General features: G+C 33.5%; 1 protein-coding gene across 1 annotated transcript in view; it reads right to left on the bottom strand.

The window, feature by feature from the left end:
• Window positions 1-995: 995 nt before the first annotated feature.
• Window positions 996-18,449, bottom strand: part of LOC106877040 (protein phosphatase 1 regulatory subunit 14B-like) — a 178,217-nt gene continuing 160,763 nt past the window's right edge. The window contains exon 4 of the mRNA XM_052968586.1: window positions 996-7,993. Within this exon, the coding sequence (XP_052824546.1) occupies window positions 7,952-7,993 (42 nt within the window). The 3' untranslated portion in view covers window positions 996-7,951. The remainder of the gene's footprint in view (window positions 7,994-18,449) is intronic.

The following is an 18,449-nucleotide window of genomic DNA, read 5'->3' as shown; positions in this document are numbered from 1 at the left end:
AGCAGTGTTGTTTGTTTCCAGTAGTTCCATGAAAAACATCTGATCTTGGGGAAATATCACCTTGCTTGGAACCAGGTGAGAGTTGATGACAGGAATACTATCCACCTGAAGAAAAACTACCTCCACAAATTCCAAATTCGTCTGATCCATGCAAGCATAGAAAAGTGGATATTAAGCAATGATGATGTTCTTGTTGCCAACTCTGTCTTTCAAATAAAGGATGCCCTTCCTAACACCAACCACTCTGAGAGTGTAATGGTTGTTTGGTGAGAATGTAATCAATCTGGTTACCACAAACACCTGATTGGTAGGTTATCAGGCGGGTGGTTGACTTCCTGAAGTTTGTGTTTCTAATCAAAAGGTTCTTTGCATCACAGAACTCCAGTAGCCTTGTTCCCTCTTCATTTTGGGAGCCAAATCCATGCCTTACTATGGAAGATATCGGGCTGCTGTCCGACATGCCCATTGAAATCCCCAGCTATGAAGAGGAGATCATTGTCACTCGTCTTTGAGGTAGCCTGAAGAAGAATGTCATAAAAACGGTCCTTCTATTCATTTGGTAGACCCACTTGAGCGGGGCATAGGCAGAGATAATTGTCACTATACTGTTCTGTAAGACTAGCCTAAGCTTAAGCACCCAATCACCCATTCTGGCTACCTCTGTGTCCTTATCCACCCATTTCTCTGCAAGAACTATGTCCATGCCACCTATCCCGTCACTGTTACCTTTCCAGATTTTATACCTATATACCAGATTCCCTGGCATGGCATAAATCGTTCTGAAGTTTAAAAGGGGTGTCACTCAAGGTGCTGTACACTGGCACCTGAACCTGAAACAACAGATTAATCTTCTTAACCACACTACCTTATTTCTCTTTGCATATCTCAAATTAGTTTGTTTCTTTGCATATAACAAAATAATTTTGCTGTTTAAAAATTGTAAACTGCATCATAAAATATTTCACTTTCACCCCACAAGTAATAAAATACACAAATAATTCAAAATTATTTATTGATTCAAGTATACAGATGTGTCAAGTTGCAAATGGGTTTACTGGAATTAACCTTATGTTTGATTATCTCCCTTAGAAGAGATTCATATAAAAACAAAACCATAACAGTAAATGAAAAGAAATACAAACAGTACAACGACAATTAGAAGGTGTAGCTTTCAGTCTCTTCATTAATTAATTTTGTAAAAACCAGTGGGAGGGGATATTTTTGTGTATGTATTTACAGATCAATATATCACTGTTGGATTGGCAAACAGAACAGTAATTGCACAACTAATATAGAATATAATGTGATAGAAGTGAAATTAGAAATATTTCAATTAAAAAAGAATATAGAGCCCCTAAAAAGGGGCATTTGTTTCTTTCATCTGTACAAAGTAAGAAAAAAGAAATTACTGGCTAGTGAAAAATAACAGACTGATAATAATTTGAAAAGAAATGTTTTGTGGATGTCCACAAATTGGAAACATCAATGTTTATAATAAAAAGAATGATTGAACCATTTGGAAATATTGTTTCTTAATGCAATAGAACCATTCAATTGGAAATTAAAACAACACAAAAATATTAAAGATAGTTTACAGTGCAAGTGCATTCTATATTTAACAAAAAATATTTACCATTGAACAGTTTAATGTTTGAAAGAAATATTACGGAATGTATATTAAAAATAAAGTGATATTACTCAAGCAATTCTGAACTAAAAATTTTTTTTAAACTCACTGTCTTGTAAATATCTACTTATTAATTAAACCAATTTAAATGGCTTGTGCATTGATCTTATTGAATTCTCTTTGCTTCCCAAGTTTTTATCAATTATTTTTGAAATATCAAAATAAGGTTTTCCTCACATTTTGAGTGCACCAACATCAAAACTTACTGAAAAACTGAATATAATGGAATTTCAGCCAATACTGGTCATAAAGCTCTTAATTGTTTACCTCATATAAAAGAGAAATTCTAAAATATACACTTTTCTGTAGCTAAACACATTTATTTATCTATTTTTCTTTTTTTTAATTTCACAGTGCTCAATTTTACTATTCAGCTGAGAAAATAATCTATAGATAACATTTTGTTGTAAAACACCTGGAGTAATTCCAGTTAAGTTTGGCAGATTTCATAAGTTTTCTTGTAAGGAATATTATTCCTGATCCAAAAACTACGTTTTCTGGCCAGAAATGTATATAAAAGTGTATTTACAAAATATAACGATAAATATTGAAAATTAAATAAATTTGATTTACTGTTTACAGTTAGTGCATACTGTTTACAACAGAAACACCATTATTAAATATTGAATTCTATATACAGGTAATAATGGTCAGCAGAAAGAGGCTAGATATCTACATCAAGTAAAACACTAATGGATAACAAAGAGTATATAAATGGAAAATGAAATGACTTTGCAAATGCACTAATAATTGATTGTTTACAATAAATAATTCAAATTTTACTACTTGAGAAATTAAAAGAAAAATAAACTTAATACATCCTCAGAAAGATTTCCATTTGAAATTCTGAAAAGCTTACAAAGATCCTTATTTTTATATATATATATATATATATATATATATATACCCTTTTACTAGTTGCAGTCAGTGAACTGCAGCCATGCCTGACCACCTCCTATAAGGATTTTTGTGGGTCATATTAACCCCCATACTTACTTTAGCAGTCTTTTTGATAAACTGTAAAGTTGGTGGACTTAGATACATACATATACATATGTATGACAGGCCTCTGCATGCTTCCTGCCTACTAAAATTCCACTCATGAAATACTGGTCAACATGAGACACATGTAGAGCACACTTGCTCTAGATGTTGTGCTAGGCAGTGACATCAAAACCACACATTCATGTTTGTACCTATGTATGTATACATACGTACAGATTATATATATATATACATACACACACACATATATATACATATGTATGATGGTTGCAAATTTATTTCAAGTAATGATATAGCTTGATTATTCTCTTAAAGCAGCACAGATGTGATTTTTTAGTCCTGCTAGTGACCTACATTTGCACAGATGTAGCAATGATGGACACCTCTTGCAGCAGGTGAGTTACCATCCACACTGACACATGCCTTCATTCCATCATGAAATTTTTCATTGAGTGTTTTGCCTTTCTTTTTTTTTTTACTTTGGCCAGCCATTGTAAGCAACACATAAAAGATGTTAAAAATCAAGCTTAGAGCAACTGATAACATGTAACCCAGTATCTGCTGCAGGGTCAAGCCAGCAGCGGCTAAACAAATAACCCTACTGAGCCTGCTTGGCAGAGTTATCAGTTTAGCCAATAAGCCTACCAAGGTGGGCGGTTTCCACTGGACACCCTGCAGGACAAAACAAAACAAATGTACATACACATGTAAATAAGAATGAATGCTCAACATCACATTAGTGGATAAAAATTTTTATTTGTGTATTAAGGCTACCAATGGTTTCATGTTTTAAAAAAATCTCAGTCATGAGACATCCCATTACTTTTCGTGTTTTAATCCAAAATGGAGATGAACACTAATTTTTCTGTGAATGGCTTGAAAAATTGTTGAGATTTTTCTTAACATAAAACCAATGGTAGCCTTAAAACACAAATAAAGTATGTGTGTGTGTGTGTGTGTATATATATATACACACACACACACACACACACACACTCACTCTCTCTCTCTCTCAGCATTTTCCAGAAAATGATGAGAAAAACAAATATTTATAACATTAAATCAACAAACAATGTTAGGTTTCCAAAGCCAAGACAAGTTCTAGAATATAGAAATCTTTCTTTTTTTTTTACATTTTTCTTTGAGTTATTCAGTAACTGTCACAATATTTCTTTTTTTTCTTTTTTTTGATTGACTTATTGTGTTTGAATTGATTGTTCCAGGTTTGATGTTTAAGGAATTTCATGCATACAGAGGATTAAGTTATTTCAATTACCAGTTTTATTCTTTCTTATACACAAAAATTACATAAGAAATATATATTTACAAAAATTCATAAATTTCCCATCATCTTCCTAGAATGATAGAATTTATTCAAAACAAATCACATATTAATAATATTTTAATATGCTAAGCTTACCTCACAACCCTTTACTTCAGGTTCTACATGTTTTACATCATGTGAACCAAGAGCAATGTGCAAGACAGTAAACTTAAAGAACACAGTAACTGCAAGGCATTTCAATTAAACAGAAAAACGTGCTATTTTGTCAAAAATTAAATAGAATTAGCATTTTCAATATTTTTGTTTTTCTATTAATTACATAACAATTAATAATCAATGAGTTAAAATGAAAAGCAGATATTAATATCTTTTCAGATCACCAGCCAATCTTCAAAATAACACACACACATATTGTTGACACTTCCGTTTATAGCTTTCTCTGCTTCAAGATCTACCATTCAAAAAAAAGATATTTTATATATATATATATATATATATATAATGTGCTTATGCCTCTCTCCCGGTGAGAGAGAGAGGGAATATATATATATATATATATATATATATATATATATATATAGTGAACTGTTCTTTTGTTGATAGGCCCAGCAAAAACAAAAAAAGTACTCAATATATTTGAGAATTATCATTATTCATACACAGTTTTATGGTGTTAGTAATAAAAAATTAAAAGTTTCATGTTGTGAGTCAAATGTTATACTACTCCCAGTTAACATAGCCTTAGTAATTGTCAATGTTGTTACCCAACACCAGAAAACTGGAACTTATATGAAAAGTCAGCTACATTGGAAATAAACTATTATAATAGAATAAATTGTTTATTTCTGCGCTGAGGCAATTGACTTACCCAAATTACCTGGAAATGCAGCATTTGCCTCATGGCATGAACCTTTTAGCTTTTTGTCACTAACAACATACTGTGTAATTATGCATACATATATATATATATATACATATAGATTATTATAAGATATGGTAATTAATCATATATTAATTAATATCGATTAATTACCAGGAGGCCAGCACATCTAAAGAATCAAAGAGATTCAGAAATAGTATCTGCAATCTCAGGGGATTAAGGAACATTTTTATATATAACGTTGACCACTAACGTGGACAATTAATGTGCTAGAAATAGATCACATCTTGTGTCTATTAAGACCTAAATTGTTCTCAACATGAAATATAGCAGCATACCAAAACGTAAGCGGGCAAGACATTTAAAATCACCTAAAAAAAACACATTCTTAAACAGGGACCGGTTTCGGATTTAACGAATCTTACCGATTGTCTATTCCTCTTCAGCCTGATTTTTTTAGGTGATTTTAAATGTCTTGCGCGCTTACGTTTTGGTATGCTGCTATATTTCATGTTGAGAACAATTTAGGTCTTAATAGACACAAGATGTGATCTATTTCTAGCACATTAATTGTCCACGTTAGTGGTCAACGTTATATATAAAAATATATATATATATATGTATATCATACACAATTTAGTTCATTCTCTTTCATATATCAAAATTTTTCCAGATTTGAATTTTTTTTAACTGTTACCATCAAATTAAATTCTTCAAAAATTTCTCTGAAAATAAACATAGCCAAAATGATTTTGACTATATATAAAGGAATTTCAGTGAAAATAAATAGGAATTCTACAAAAGAGATGAGAAAGCAATTCTTTGTTGAGTTTTAGAAATTAAATTAGTGCATTATTTACAACTTTGATCATGTTTGATCGTTTAAACATACCTAGGATTTGATGACTTCTAGGAGGGCTGCCTCTCAAAGTTTGGAAACTAATTAGCTAAGTTTAATTAAAATTAAATTCTTTCACAATCATTATATGAATAACAATAACTACTCACCAAACTTACAAATTAAAATCCCCCCCCCCCCTACAAGGTATGGAATTGCACCTTTACGAAAATTAAAAGTCAATCTTGCCAAACATATTAATAAGCAAGAAGAAAATGTTTTAATTTTTATAGTATTATCATTTCAAAAATATCAATCTTAATACAAAGTTAAATCTCAAATATTATTCTTCCATTTCATCTAATATCCTATGAAAAAGGATTTGAAGTAGAAGTTTACTCAGTTTCTCTGTAATATATAGCATTAACTAATAACCTTACATACACACACAAACAAACATATTTAAATGAAACTTTAGAACATTCAGCAAGAATCTTCTTATTAATGCAGAATGTAAATTAGATACCCGAGATTTAAATGATTCAATAGGAGGATACTTTTACTTAGAAATCCCCAAAAGCTTGTTATGAGCAAAATGAGCTCTGGTTACAAAATTGAGATTGAACAGATAAAAATGTAACTCTAAAATTTATAACATTGAAAATCTTTTCCTTTAGTTCAAATACCATCAGCAAAAAAATTATCATCATTATTATTAATAATAATAATAATAATAATAATAATCAAAAATTAAAATTTTAAAAGAGACAGCAGCAATTGTGAAATGCTCATGCTGTAATGCTAACAATATTAATTCTACACTGGTTTTATAAAAAGCAACTAAATATCTTTTTTTTTTTAATTAATCTTCTACAATTAAATTATAATAGCTACATTTCCTGCCTGTTAATTACAATCTTACCCCATTTCATTTGTATTAATTTACAAGTTGTGTAAGAACAAAACTGCAAGAAATGTCTAATACGTGAAGATGTTCAGGTTTTGATTAATCTTTTGAGAACTAAAAGAATGTTTATAACTTGATTTGCTACAAATGTGTAACATCAAGTATTGATTTACTGAATAGCAATGACTCATATGATGGTTTAAAGAATAAAGATCACTCTGAAATATGAAATACTACTGAGGTGGCACACACACACACACACTCTAAAATAAAAAAAAATAATAATAATTGAAGTGAAGTAATCTTTTTGAAATATTTGTCATTTTATGCAGCAGCTCTTAGTTTAGGGAAAAGATACTAAAGTAAAAAAAAAAAAACGTTTAGAGAATACTTGCAAAATAGAATTTTTAAAATGATGACAATGTAAACATATGGCAAGATTGAAAAGAAAAATTAAAAAATAAATCAACTTTGCTGCTTTATTTAATGTTATTTTATTAACACTTTGAGGAAATTCATTTCTTCTTCAACATTTAAATTCAAATGTGTTCTCAATAATCCACAACATTAGAACTGAGAGATCTATAAGAGCATAAGAGAGAGAAACTTAGTTACAGGATACATTTTTTTCACCTCAAAATGTATGGTACATTGTTTCATATTTGTTGATTTTTGTTGATTTTTTTTAGCGGGGACAGTGGCATTTTTAAATATAAAGAAGTCATTAGAACATATACAAGAATTTTCTTTTTGGTATAACCTTGGTATGTTTTTGCGGGGAAGAACTACAAAATACAGTCTAATTTTAAAAAATAAAACCTAACTCTTGCTAGTGACCAAATGCTCCATCTCACCACCCTGATATACCCCTAAATACATTTATACACAAGCATATATGTAATGCATGTATTCCTTCTGTTGTCCCAAACTCCATAGAGAGATGCCTTCTTCACTCATCGACTCAGAGAAAAAGAGAGCAAGACGTGTTAATTTCAAAGAGGTATGGATGTTATTAAAAGACAAATGAGGAAAGATAACAACTTGAAATGGGTCGTAGGAGTGGGTCACCAATTAGGGAGCTGCAACTACATCTAAGAATAATACTGCAGGGTGTCAAACTTGTTGCATATATAGCTTGTACACCATATACAAAAAGCCCCTGGAAATAAATTGGCTATACAATCCCCTACCATACACATGCCAATTTGGTATGTATATATATTATGTGTATGTGTGTGTGTAAGCATGTGTGTACACCAAAGCTATATTGCTGTTACCACTGGTGCTACATACACTGTTACAGGACTTCATAATCATAACTGTTACAGTGCCACTGGTAAACCACACTATTACAGTGTACTAGCTTGCTTCAATAACTGAACAACAAATTCCTGAAATGACAGAAAGAAAGAGAGAAAAAAATGAGAATAAATCATGATGAAAATGTTGAAAAACATGGAAGAGTTTACAACAAAGAAAATATTTTTGAAACAACTACAAAACAAATAACATTACAAAAGTAATAAATAAATCTCAATTTTTCAAATGGATTTCAATTTCTGTTCAAATGAATACAGGAAATGGAAGAAAATAATTGTTAAAATATAAAATAAAATAAAATGAAAATCAACCCTTTTAACTCTTTTACTGCCATTTTCATAGAAACCATCCAAACAATGAGATTTTAACTATGTCATCTACATGTCGAAATAAATCAGTGATAAAATGCTCACCACCACTACCATCATCTGCACTAAGCAGTATTACAATTTCAGAACTTCAGCAGAACAAAAGCATTTTCTATAATTTATCATATTTAACACACAGCAGCATTGTGATTTTCCAAAGTCAAACAGATGCGTTGATGTCAAAGATAAAAATTAGAATACACGTTTAACCCATTAGCTGCAAAATTAAATTTCATAGTTATTCCAATAACGATGTTAAATATCAACCAAAATATAAAATTAGTATTTTCTGCAAGTCATGTTGCCTCAATAAACTTGATACATCTACAGGAGGAAGTGAGTGGGTACAGTAGTGTAATGATAGCACACTTATCGTGACTATAAAGAGGTGTGGGTTTGAGTCCCATGTGTACAGAAAACCCACTTTTTCTGTCGAGCTTATATGCCACAATATTAGACTATTTTCGTTAGTCAATACACAGTGATCACTTGTAAGCTTTAAGCTTATAAAATATTATTATTATTTACAGAATTGACACTCGTCACTGCTTCTCAAATCATCATAGAAAACGCACATGCTTGTTTGTTTTTAAAAAAGTCAATAGAAAATAGTTTCAAGCATGACATTCCTCAACAAAAGATAGATTGGGACATAAAACTGCATTTTGCAGTTAAGGGTAATGAAATCTTAAATGACTATATCTGCTTTCAACAGTTAAAGGGTTAACTAATAACTATATTATTTTCAATGAGCACTACATTTCTTAGTGGTTCTGTAGGATATTTATTTGTCAGAAATATCTTCTGCATATTTGTTCCCCACTTCAAAATAAAATAGATAGAATGACAATATCAAATTTTTTACTAATTTGCCATAAAAGAAATATCAATTGTTTAGATAATTTTTTTTTTTTAATCTTTTACTTGTTTCAGTCACCGGACTGCAGCCATGCTGGAGCATTGCTTTGAAGGGTTTTGATAGAACAATATTCAGACAGACATACACATGTGCGTGCACACACACACACACACACACACACACACACACACACACACTATGAGCTGGTGCAGTATCTGTCTACAAACTTCACTGACAATGCATTGGCCAGCTCAGGGCTATATTAGAAGACACCTGCTCAAAGTGCCATGGAGTGAGATTGAATCCAGAAACCACACAGTCATGAAGCAAACTTCTTAATTACACAGCCAAGCTCTGAGTGAAACATGTGCTAATGTGAAACTACTCACAAGTTGTGTTTCCTTTCAGACTTCTTTATTCTTTTTAAAGCAGACATACAACTCTTTCAAAATGTGGTACTTGAACATTTCATTCCAAAAAAAAAAAACTAGTTTTGCTTCTAACCAAATATCTGTATAAACAATAAATATGCTATGATGGGTATCAATAGAAGAGAATAGTTAATAGCTGAGCAGGTGGTTGTTTTAGAATTTCAACTGTCTAATCTGGTGGTTTTCAAATGATGCATCAGTGTGCAACTGCTGCACAGCAGGGGAGGGTGGAATGTAGATGCAGTGCCTTGGATTTTTAAAAATAGAATTTTAAAACTTGGAAAATCCATACAAAGGCTTGAACATCTTGGGAAATGTATTGTTCATAATTTTGTTGTGTGGTTATGAAGTTCATTTCCAAACCATGTGATTTCAAGTTCAGTCCTACAGCATGGCAGTCTGGGCAAATGTCATCTACTACAGCTTCAGGTTGACCAAAAACCTTGGTAGACAAACTGTGTAGAAGCCTGTCATGTTTTATATACACAGACACATACACATACACACAATGGGCTTCTTTCAGTTTTCATCTACGAAATCCACACACAAGGCTTTGTTCATTGTATGTATGCATATACGTGAAGGCATGTGGATTAGTGGTTAGTGTATTTGGCTCACAATCATAAGGTCATGTGTTTGATACCCACATCACATTGTGTCCTTGAACAAGACACTCAAATGAATGGACTGGAGTAAAAATAAGTAATGCTTGTATTTAAAAGGGCCAGCCTTGTCCCATTCTGTGTCATACTGAATCTCCCTGAGAACAATATTACAGGTGTGTGCGTGCATATTTGTGAAGTGCTCAGCCACATGCACATTAATTTCAAGGGCAGGCTGTTCTGTAGATCAGATCAACTGGAACCATCGTTGTCATAAGCAACAGAGTGCCAGTTTTACATATTATGTGTGTGTGTATATCTTGACATCATGTGATGGTTGTAAACAAGCGTCACCATTACACAAGCAATGTTGTCCATTACCAATCTTCTATGAAAAACATGTCTGGCTGTAGAAAACCTGTCACAAAGAATCCTGTCTGATTTATGCAAGCATGGAAAAGTGAGCATTAAAACAATGATTTTGACAAGTATGATTAATAGAACAAAGTAAGCAATAGTGTTTTTTACATTATCATTTTTTTCTAAATTATAAAATCTAAAACATACTTCTGTTTACTTAATGTGACAGTCCCCTGAAAGGAATAATACTACTGTTGGTTAGACCTAGGAAGCTGTACCACTTCCTGTCGGCTTTGACACATTTCCTGTGTCCTTATGTTCACAAGGGGGAGACAAGCACCTCCACCCAGCTAAGCCTGCATCCAGAGACTATTTCTGAGTCTTTGCTTGTCATCAGTCTGGAGTAGCATGACCTCCAGACTGATGACGGACAAAGACTCAGAAACATGTCTCAGGAAGCAGGCTTAACTGGATGGAGGTGCTTGTCTCCCCCTTGTAAACATAAGGACACAGGAAACGTGTCAAGGTCGACAGGAAGCAGTGCAGCTTCCTAGGTCTAACCAACAGTAGTATTATTCCCTTCAGGGGACTGTCACATTAAGTTGACAGCATGCAACTACTTCATCGTATCACTGCTGCATAAATCTCTCTGAGAGATTTAGAAATGTATTATTTCTATACTTCTGTTTGTTGTAACTTTTCATAAGAAGTGCATCAGTAATTTTATTATTTAATCTCCAGTGTGTCACAAATAAACATAATGGAGAACTACTGATCAGATCGATCAATATTGAATCAATTAATCAGCACACTCTGATCAATCAAGACCAAACCAAATGCTTGACTTTGATTTGAAATTTTGAAATATGTGAAACAAATACCACAACATAAATATCAACTGAAAATCCTAGTTCTGGAATTACTAAGTCACAGAAAAAAAACCAATGTGATTTTGGCACTTTTAGCAGTTGGGTCTTCAATTTCATGTGAAGAATCTTAAAAGCCTCAGGGGGATGCAGTTGTTTCTATTTTATTTACATTCAAGTAACAAATCTAAAGAATCAATCAAAGAGTATGTTTATTTTTTTCTTCTTGACTTCTGATATACATTAGGTCACACTAACATTTTGGCTTATTGCTAAAAGATCAATAAACAAACTTCTTATATCATGGTTTTGTTTTAGATAAGAGCAACCTAGAATTGGCCTGTAACTCTAGCAATTATTCAGCTTACAGAAGAATTAATCAAAAACAAAGAGAAAGCAATACAACAGAGTCAGATCATAATGTCAGGAAGAAAATGAATTAAGCAGTTCTAATAATGATAATTACATAATGATGTTGAGATGCTGCAACCACCACCACTGCCAACAACAATGATGATTAAGCCTTAACAATGCTTCCTGCACAATGTTTGGTTACCTTATCAGATCAATTAAGTTTTAAAATATGCTAGATCTAAATAACCTACAGACAGCCATGTGGTTAAGATCTCTTTACAATCTTGTAGCTCAGGATCTTATCCCATACTACAAATAAGACAAGTGTCTTCCACTGTGGTCTGGCTCTCTGTCAGTTATGACAGTGAGTGCTCCAGTTCATTTGACACAACAGAACAGCCGGCTCATGAAGTTAAGAGCAAGTAGCTGAGTACTCCAGACACATGTACCTTTAACATAGTTCTCAGGGAGATTCACCGAATATGACATGGCTGACCCTTTGAATTACAGGTACAATTCATTTTTGCCAGCTGAGTGGACTGGAACAATAAGAAATACCATGTCTTTCTCAAGGGCACAAAGTGCCTCCAGGAATCAAAACTCATGACCCTATGATAGTGAGCCAAATACACCAGCCATTAAGCTACATGCCTTCCACCATGGCCTAGTGTCAGCCAGTGCCTTGTGAGTAGAATTTAGTAGGTAGAAATTATATCAAAATGTGCCTGTGTGTTCATATTTATATTTCCTTGTGTAATCCAGTACATCAAGTTACACCCCCTTTACTTCAAAAGAGTAACTTGTCAATTCAGTGAATATTGATGAAATGAGAACTGGAGTTGATAATATCAACTATAAACCTTGGAGGTGGTGCCCATGCATGGCCACAGTCCAATGACTGAAATTAGTAAATTACAAGTACATTTCTTTCTACTATATAAATTCCACTGCCCCTTGACAGACCAGGTCCCAGTTTTATGTAATATACTGACTTTCTTTCCATTCCATTTCCCCCAAACACTACAACTTACATCAATAATATAAATCTAGTTCTGTTACAACAGACTACTGAAAAAAAAAAACTTTTTACACATCAATTCAGTCTGGAACTCTTTTAGCTAACTAAAACTCAACAGCTTTCTTACATTTTGCCAATTAACCAGCTTTCTCTGCAACTCATCTACATGTATAAGAAAAAAAAAACATCATTAAAGAAGTTCTATTAATACGAGTTAAAACCAAACTTCTTTTTTTTTATGAAACCATGCTTTCAAAACTGCCATCTCCAACAACGATTGACTATTGATTAGTGCAAACATGCACAATTATCCAATACTTATTAAATACAAAATCAATAAACGAATAACAACTTGAAATTTACAATCAAAGGATTGAAAACAGATTTTTTTTATTGGAAAAAAAATTTTCATCAGTACAATAAAATAAATATTGAACTCAGTACCAAGTACTGAGTTTAATATTTATTTTATTGTACTAAGGTACTTAATGTGATGAGCATAATACTTTTAATTAGAATTATATCAATAATATACAGTTAACTTTATATTTAACCCTTTTGATAGACTGACCCTGGTTCTATGATTCAAACTTCCTTTTTAAAGTGATCTAAGTTAAAACCGTTCGTCAACATTTCATAATGATTTATGCTCCGAGCATCAGCTTAATAATGACAATTTTCCTAAATCTTTCATTATTTTCAAAATTAATTGTAACAAAGACAGTGTATTTCAACAAAAATTTGATTACAGAAATTTTTTTTTTAAATGGTAACAGACCGGATGGAAAGAGAATAGAAAATATCTTAGTAATATTCTTTTAGATTTCCTTTTCAGAATGATGCCATCTTAGAACAAATTTCTAACATTTCTATATTTGCAAATTATTAATGGAGCAGGTTATTAAGAAACTAGCCCATACTTATCTTATCGTTGAACATACAAACTAGTAAATTAAATTAGGATAAAAGCTCAGTGTCTACACTTAATATAACCTGCAGTTGCCCTTTTGAGTGCTAAGGAACACTATGGAAACCGTAGGCCAAGAAGCCATCTGCACAGTTTGCAATTTTTTTTCTAATAGAATGACATTTTTGTGTAATTCAGGTTTCAACTCAAAAATATATTTTGTGGCTTCTGGGTTAGATAAATGCCATAAAGACAACATTATTATTATATTTATGTTATTGGAGCTCAAACTATTTTAGAATTAAGTTTAGATTTTTACATTTTAATATCCATTTTTCCATGCTTGCATGGGTTGGACAGAGTTTACTGAGGCTGATTTTCTATGGCTGGCTGCCCTTCTTGTCACCACCCATTAGGTTTCCAAGCAAGGTCATATTTTTCTATGACCAGATATGTTTCTGCAGTACACTGCAAAGGAATGACACTGTATGACAGTGGCAATCATTTACAACTACACACAATGGCAAGACAATGAGAGGCAAACACATGCACACACTCACACACACACATATACAATGAGCTTCTTTCAGGTCACTGTCTACCAAATCCACTCACAAGTTTTGGTCGACCCAGAGCTATAGTGGAAAACACTTGCCTAAGGTATCACACAGTGGGACTGAACCCAGAACCATATGGTTGGGAAGTAATCTCCTTACTGCACTGCCACACAAAATATTTTGGTGGTCAAATATCTTACTTTTGATATTCTACTTCAACTGAATTAGCTCTACATTTTTCTATTTCTGGTAGTTAAATATCTAACTTATAATATTTGACTCTGGCTGAATAAGCTTTACATTTTTTTTTTATTCTTAGTCTATCAAAACGCTCTTTCTTTATCTTTCTTTAGTTGCCTATCCACTACCTTGCTATGACAGCTTCCAAGGAAGACACACTTACATAGTTTCTGCATTGCTATCTCCAAATTTTTAAAACAAATGAATGGTGTATTGTTCGTCTTATTCCATAAGGTTTTAATAAGGTAAGTGAAATGAAATCAAAACAACCGAGTGTCAAAACCAGGACCTGAACTCGGCTGGCAGAATGAAAATCCATCTCCACTCAACAGTAACCCAAAAGAGTGCTTTGGTTCAGCAAAGTAAAGAAATAAAACATCAATTACAGTTCTCAAAAATGTGAGTTATGTCCCTTTATGATACACAGGGTGGTTCAGAAATCTTTATAGAATTTATCCATCCAGTACCAGAAAGGATTCTGGATTATTTTTCTTGTTTCTTTACTTAATTTTTGAGAGCATTCGAATTCATTTCTAGTATTCTCATTTGTGAGAGCAGTTGAGTTTATTTCAGATATTCTCGTTTTAAAAATCATCTCTAGCAAATCGTTGAGGGGATGTTGGTGTTGCCTTGGCGGAGGTTTGAGCTCTCTGAATGCTCTTATTATTATTATTATTATTATTATGTTTACTAAAACGGCAAGCTGGCAGAATCAAGCTACTTAACGGCATTTCATCTGGCTTTATGTTCTGAGTTCAAATTCCACTGAAGCTCAACTTCACATTTCATCTATTCAGGGTTGATAAAATGAGTACCAGTTGAAAACTGAAGTCAAAGTAATCAGCTTCCCCAAACTTTCAAAAGTGCTGGCCTTGTAACAAAATTAGAAAGAATAATAATAATTATTATTATTATTATTATTATTATTATTATTATTATTAATCCTTTCTATATTAACCAAAATGAAGTAGATTGACAAATTTATTTTTTGAACCAGTGGAAGACATGCGAGATGTCGAAATATTGTTCACAAGATAGCAAATGGCACTCTTCTTTTAATTTTGATATTATTATTATTATTATTATTATTATTATTATTATTATTATTATTATTATTATTATTATTATTATCATTATTGGCGGCGAGCTGGCAGAAACGTTAGCACACCGGGCGAAATGCTCAGCGGTATTTCGTCTGCCATTACGTTCTGAGTTCAAATTCCACCGAGGTCGACTTTGCCATTCATCCTTTCGGGGTCGATAAATTAAGTACCAGTTACGCATTGGGGTCGATGTAATCGACTTAACCCCTTTGTCTGTCCTTGTTTGTCCTCTCTATGTTTAGCCCCTTGTGGGCAATAAAGAAATATTATTATTATTATTATTATTATACAAAGGCTGCAAGTTGGCAGAATTATTAGCATGCCAGGCAAAATGCTTAGTAGTATTTCATCCGCCTTTATACTCTAAGTTCAAATTCTGCTGTGGTTGACTTTACTTTTGATCTTTTCAGAATCAATAAAATAAACAGCAGTTGAACACTGGGGGTTGATGTAACCGACTTACCCCTCCCCCAAAATTGCTGGCCTTGTGCCATAACATTCAAAGTCAATAGAACAGTACCAGTCGTATATGCTAGGGATTATTCAATCACCTAAATACCATCATGCAAAAATATATTAACTTTAGTGCCAAATTCCTGACCATAACAGGTTAATGTTAACATCTTCCTTTGAGCACTTTTCGTAATTCTTTTACGAAAATTTACCTTCTTTAAGGGTGATCTAATTACAAAGGAAACAAGTAGAAAACCAAAGTATAGAATTGTTCCACATCAGTTTTTTCAAAATATGTTGTTAGGTTGGACAAACTAGCATTTCACACACACACACACACACACACACGCACACACTACTTTTTAAACTTTAATTAAGTTCATGTCATAGGTTGCCAAGACCCACTCAGTTTAAAAATTAATCTCTTATACATCACATAAAATGGACTCAACACGACAGAACATGTTAGAGAGAGGAGATATTCTGTATGGTTTATGCAACCAGCTAGGAAAATAGCAGCTAAACTACCCTCAATATTAGGGAAAAAAAAAGAAAAAAGAAAGGAGAGAAAACTTTGGATAATGTAGTTCTGGGCATGTGTGAATAAAAGATAGGATGGTCGTGACTCAGTACGAGAACACATGGTTGGGAAGTAAGCTTCTCAACCACATAACCATACCTGCACCTGTGTGCGTGTGTGTGTGTGTGTGTGTGTGTGTGTGTGTGTATTTGTGTGTACGTGTGCACACATTTATGTGTGTGCATATATCTATATATACCTAATATTCTACACACCACCTTTATGCTAGTATGTGTGCTAGTATGCTAGTAATAGTTACATTAGTATGTGTGAGACCCTGTCCCTCCTCTCTTTGTCCAACATCCCCCCCCACATCTCATCCCTCACACCCGTTACTTCTCAATCAACCCACCTGCTGTAATCACCAACACTCTCAATGCCCTCACACATTTACCTTTACACCCCACTTACCGTAATGCCCTTGACCAATCCCATACCTTTCACACACACACCCCCACTCACTACATGCATCTCTACCACATACCCCACAACCCCAACCGACCATCCACCATATCTTGAGATGTTCCAGCATCTCACCACTGCTTCTGTCTTCTTTCCAGCTCTCTACTTACTCAGCCTTGTATCTCTATTACAAGCCATCTAAGTTTGTTTTCCCATCACACTCTTGCCTCTCAACACCTGGCATAGAGCCATCACTCCTCCCCTTCTCATATACATTCCCCCTTCTCATATACATACCCCCTCCTCATACAGTCAAGAAGGCATTCTCCTTTTCTTCACCTTATTTTCTTTCTTCTTGTTCCTTCCTTTTCTCTTGGAGGATACTTGGCAACCTCAGTGGTGCAGGTGGTATAAAAAAAAGCACTCAGTACACTCTGTGAAGTGGTTGACATTAGGAAGGGTGTCAAGCCATAGAATCCATGTTAAAGTTGACATTGAAGGTTGATGCAGCCTTACAACATGCAGGATCCTGCCAAACCATCCAACCCATGCCAGCATAGAAACAGACGTTAAAAGATGATGGCAATGATATATATATATATATATATACACACACACACACACACACACACACACACACACACACACACACACACGTGTGAAATTTGACTGGTGACTATTGGTGTTGCCACCTACAGTTGCTTTCAGAGTAAGAGGCAGAGAGAAAGAGACTTTGCTAAGAAATAGAAGGGAGGGACAAATTTCTCCTAAAGTGAGAGAACTGCTCAGGGTTTATAATTTTTTTTTTTTACTTTATTATTATGTGATATCTTTTTCTTATGAGTGATATATATATAAAGAGGGCGACAGAAGCAGTATTAATACCAAAAGGTAAAATATTCAACACTGTAAGTGGATGTTGAGTAAGAAAACACAAATACTGCAATATTTACCAAGAGAAAGCCCTCATGGGTTTTTGGTGCTTAAAGGTCTCGGTCACTAGTCATTGCTTCGGTGAGGCCTAATGTTCAAAGGTTGTGATTCACCACCTCATCACAGGTCTTCCTGGGTCTACCTCTTCCACAGTTACCTTCAAAAGCTAGGGTGTGACACTTTTTCACACAGCTGTCCTCATCCATTCACACTACATGACCATACCAGCGCAGTCATCTCTCAAGGCACTTATACTCTGTCGAGTATGCACACTGACATTACACATCTATCGGAGCATACTGGCTTCATTCCTTGGTTCGCACAGCTCTCACTAACCACTCATCTATCCCTAGTTTCCTCATTGACTGCCAGATAAGAAATCGGGGGACCTTGTCAAAGGCTTTCTCTATGTCAACGAAAGCCAGGTACAGAGGTTTATCTTTGGCTAGGTATTTCTCCTGCAGCTGTCTTACCAGAAATGTAGCATATATATA

Source organism: Octopus bimaculoides, chromosome 6 (assembly GCF_001194135.2).
Source record: "Octopus bimaculoides isolate UCB-OBI-ISO-001 chromosome 6, ASM119413v2, whole genome shotgun sequence".
Taxonomy (NCBI): Eukaryota; Metazoa; Mollusca; class Cephalopoda; order Octopoda; family Octopodidae; genus Octopus; species Octopus bimaculoides.
The sequence above is the reverse complement of the archived record's forward strand: the minus strand, read 5'-3'. Positions and strand labels throughout refer to the sequence as shown.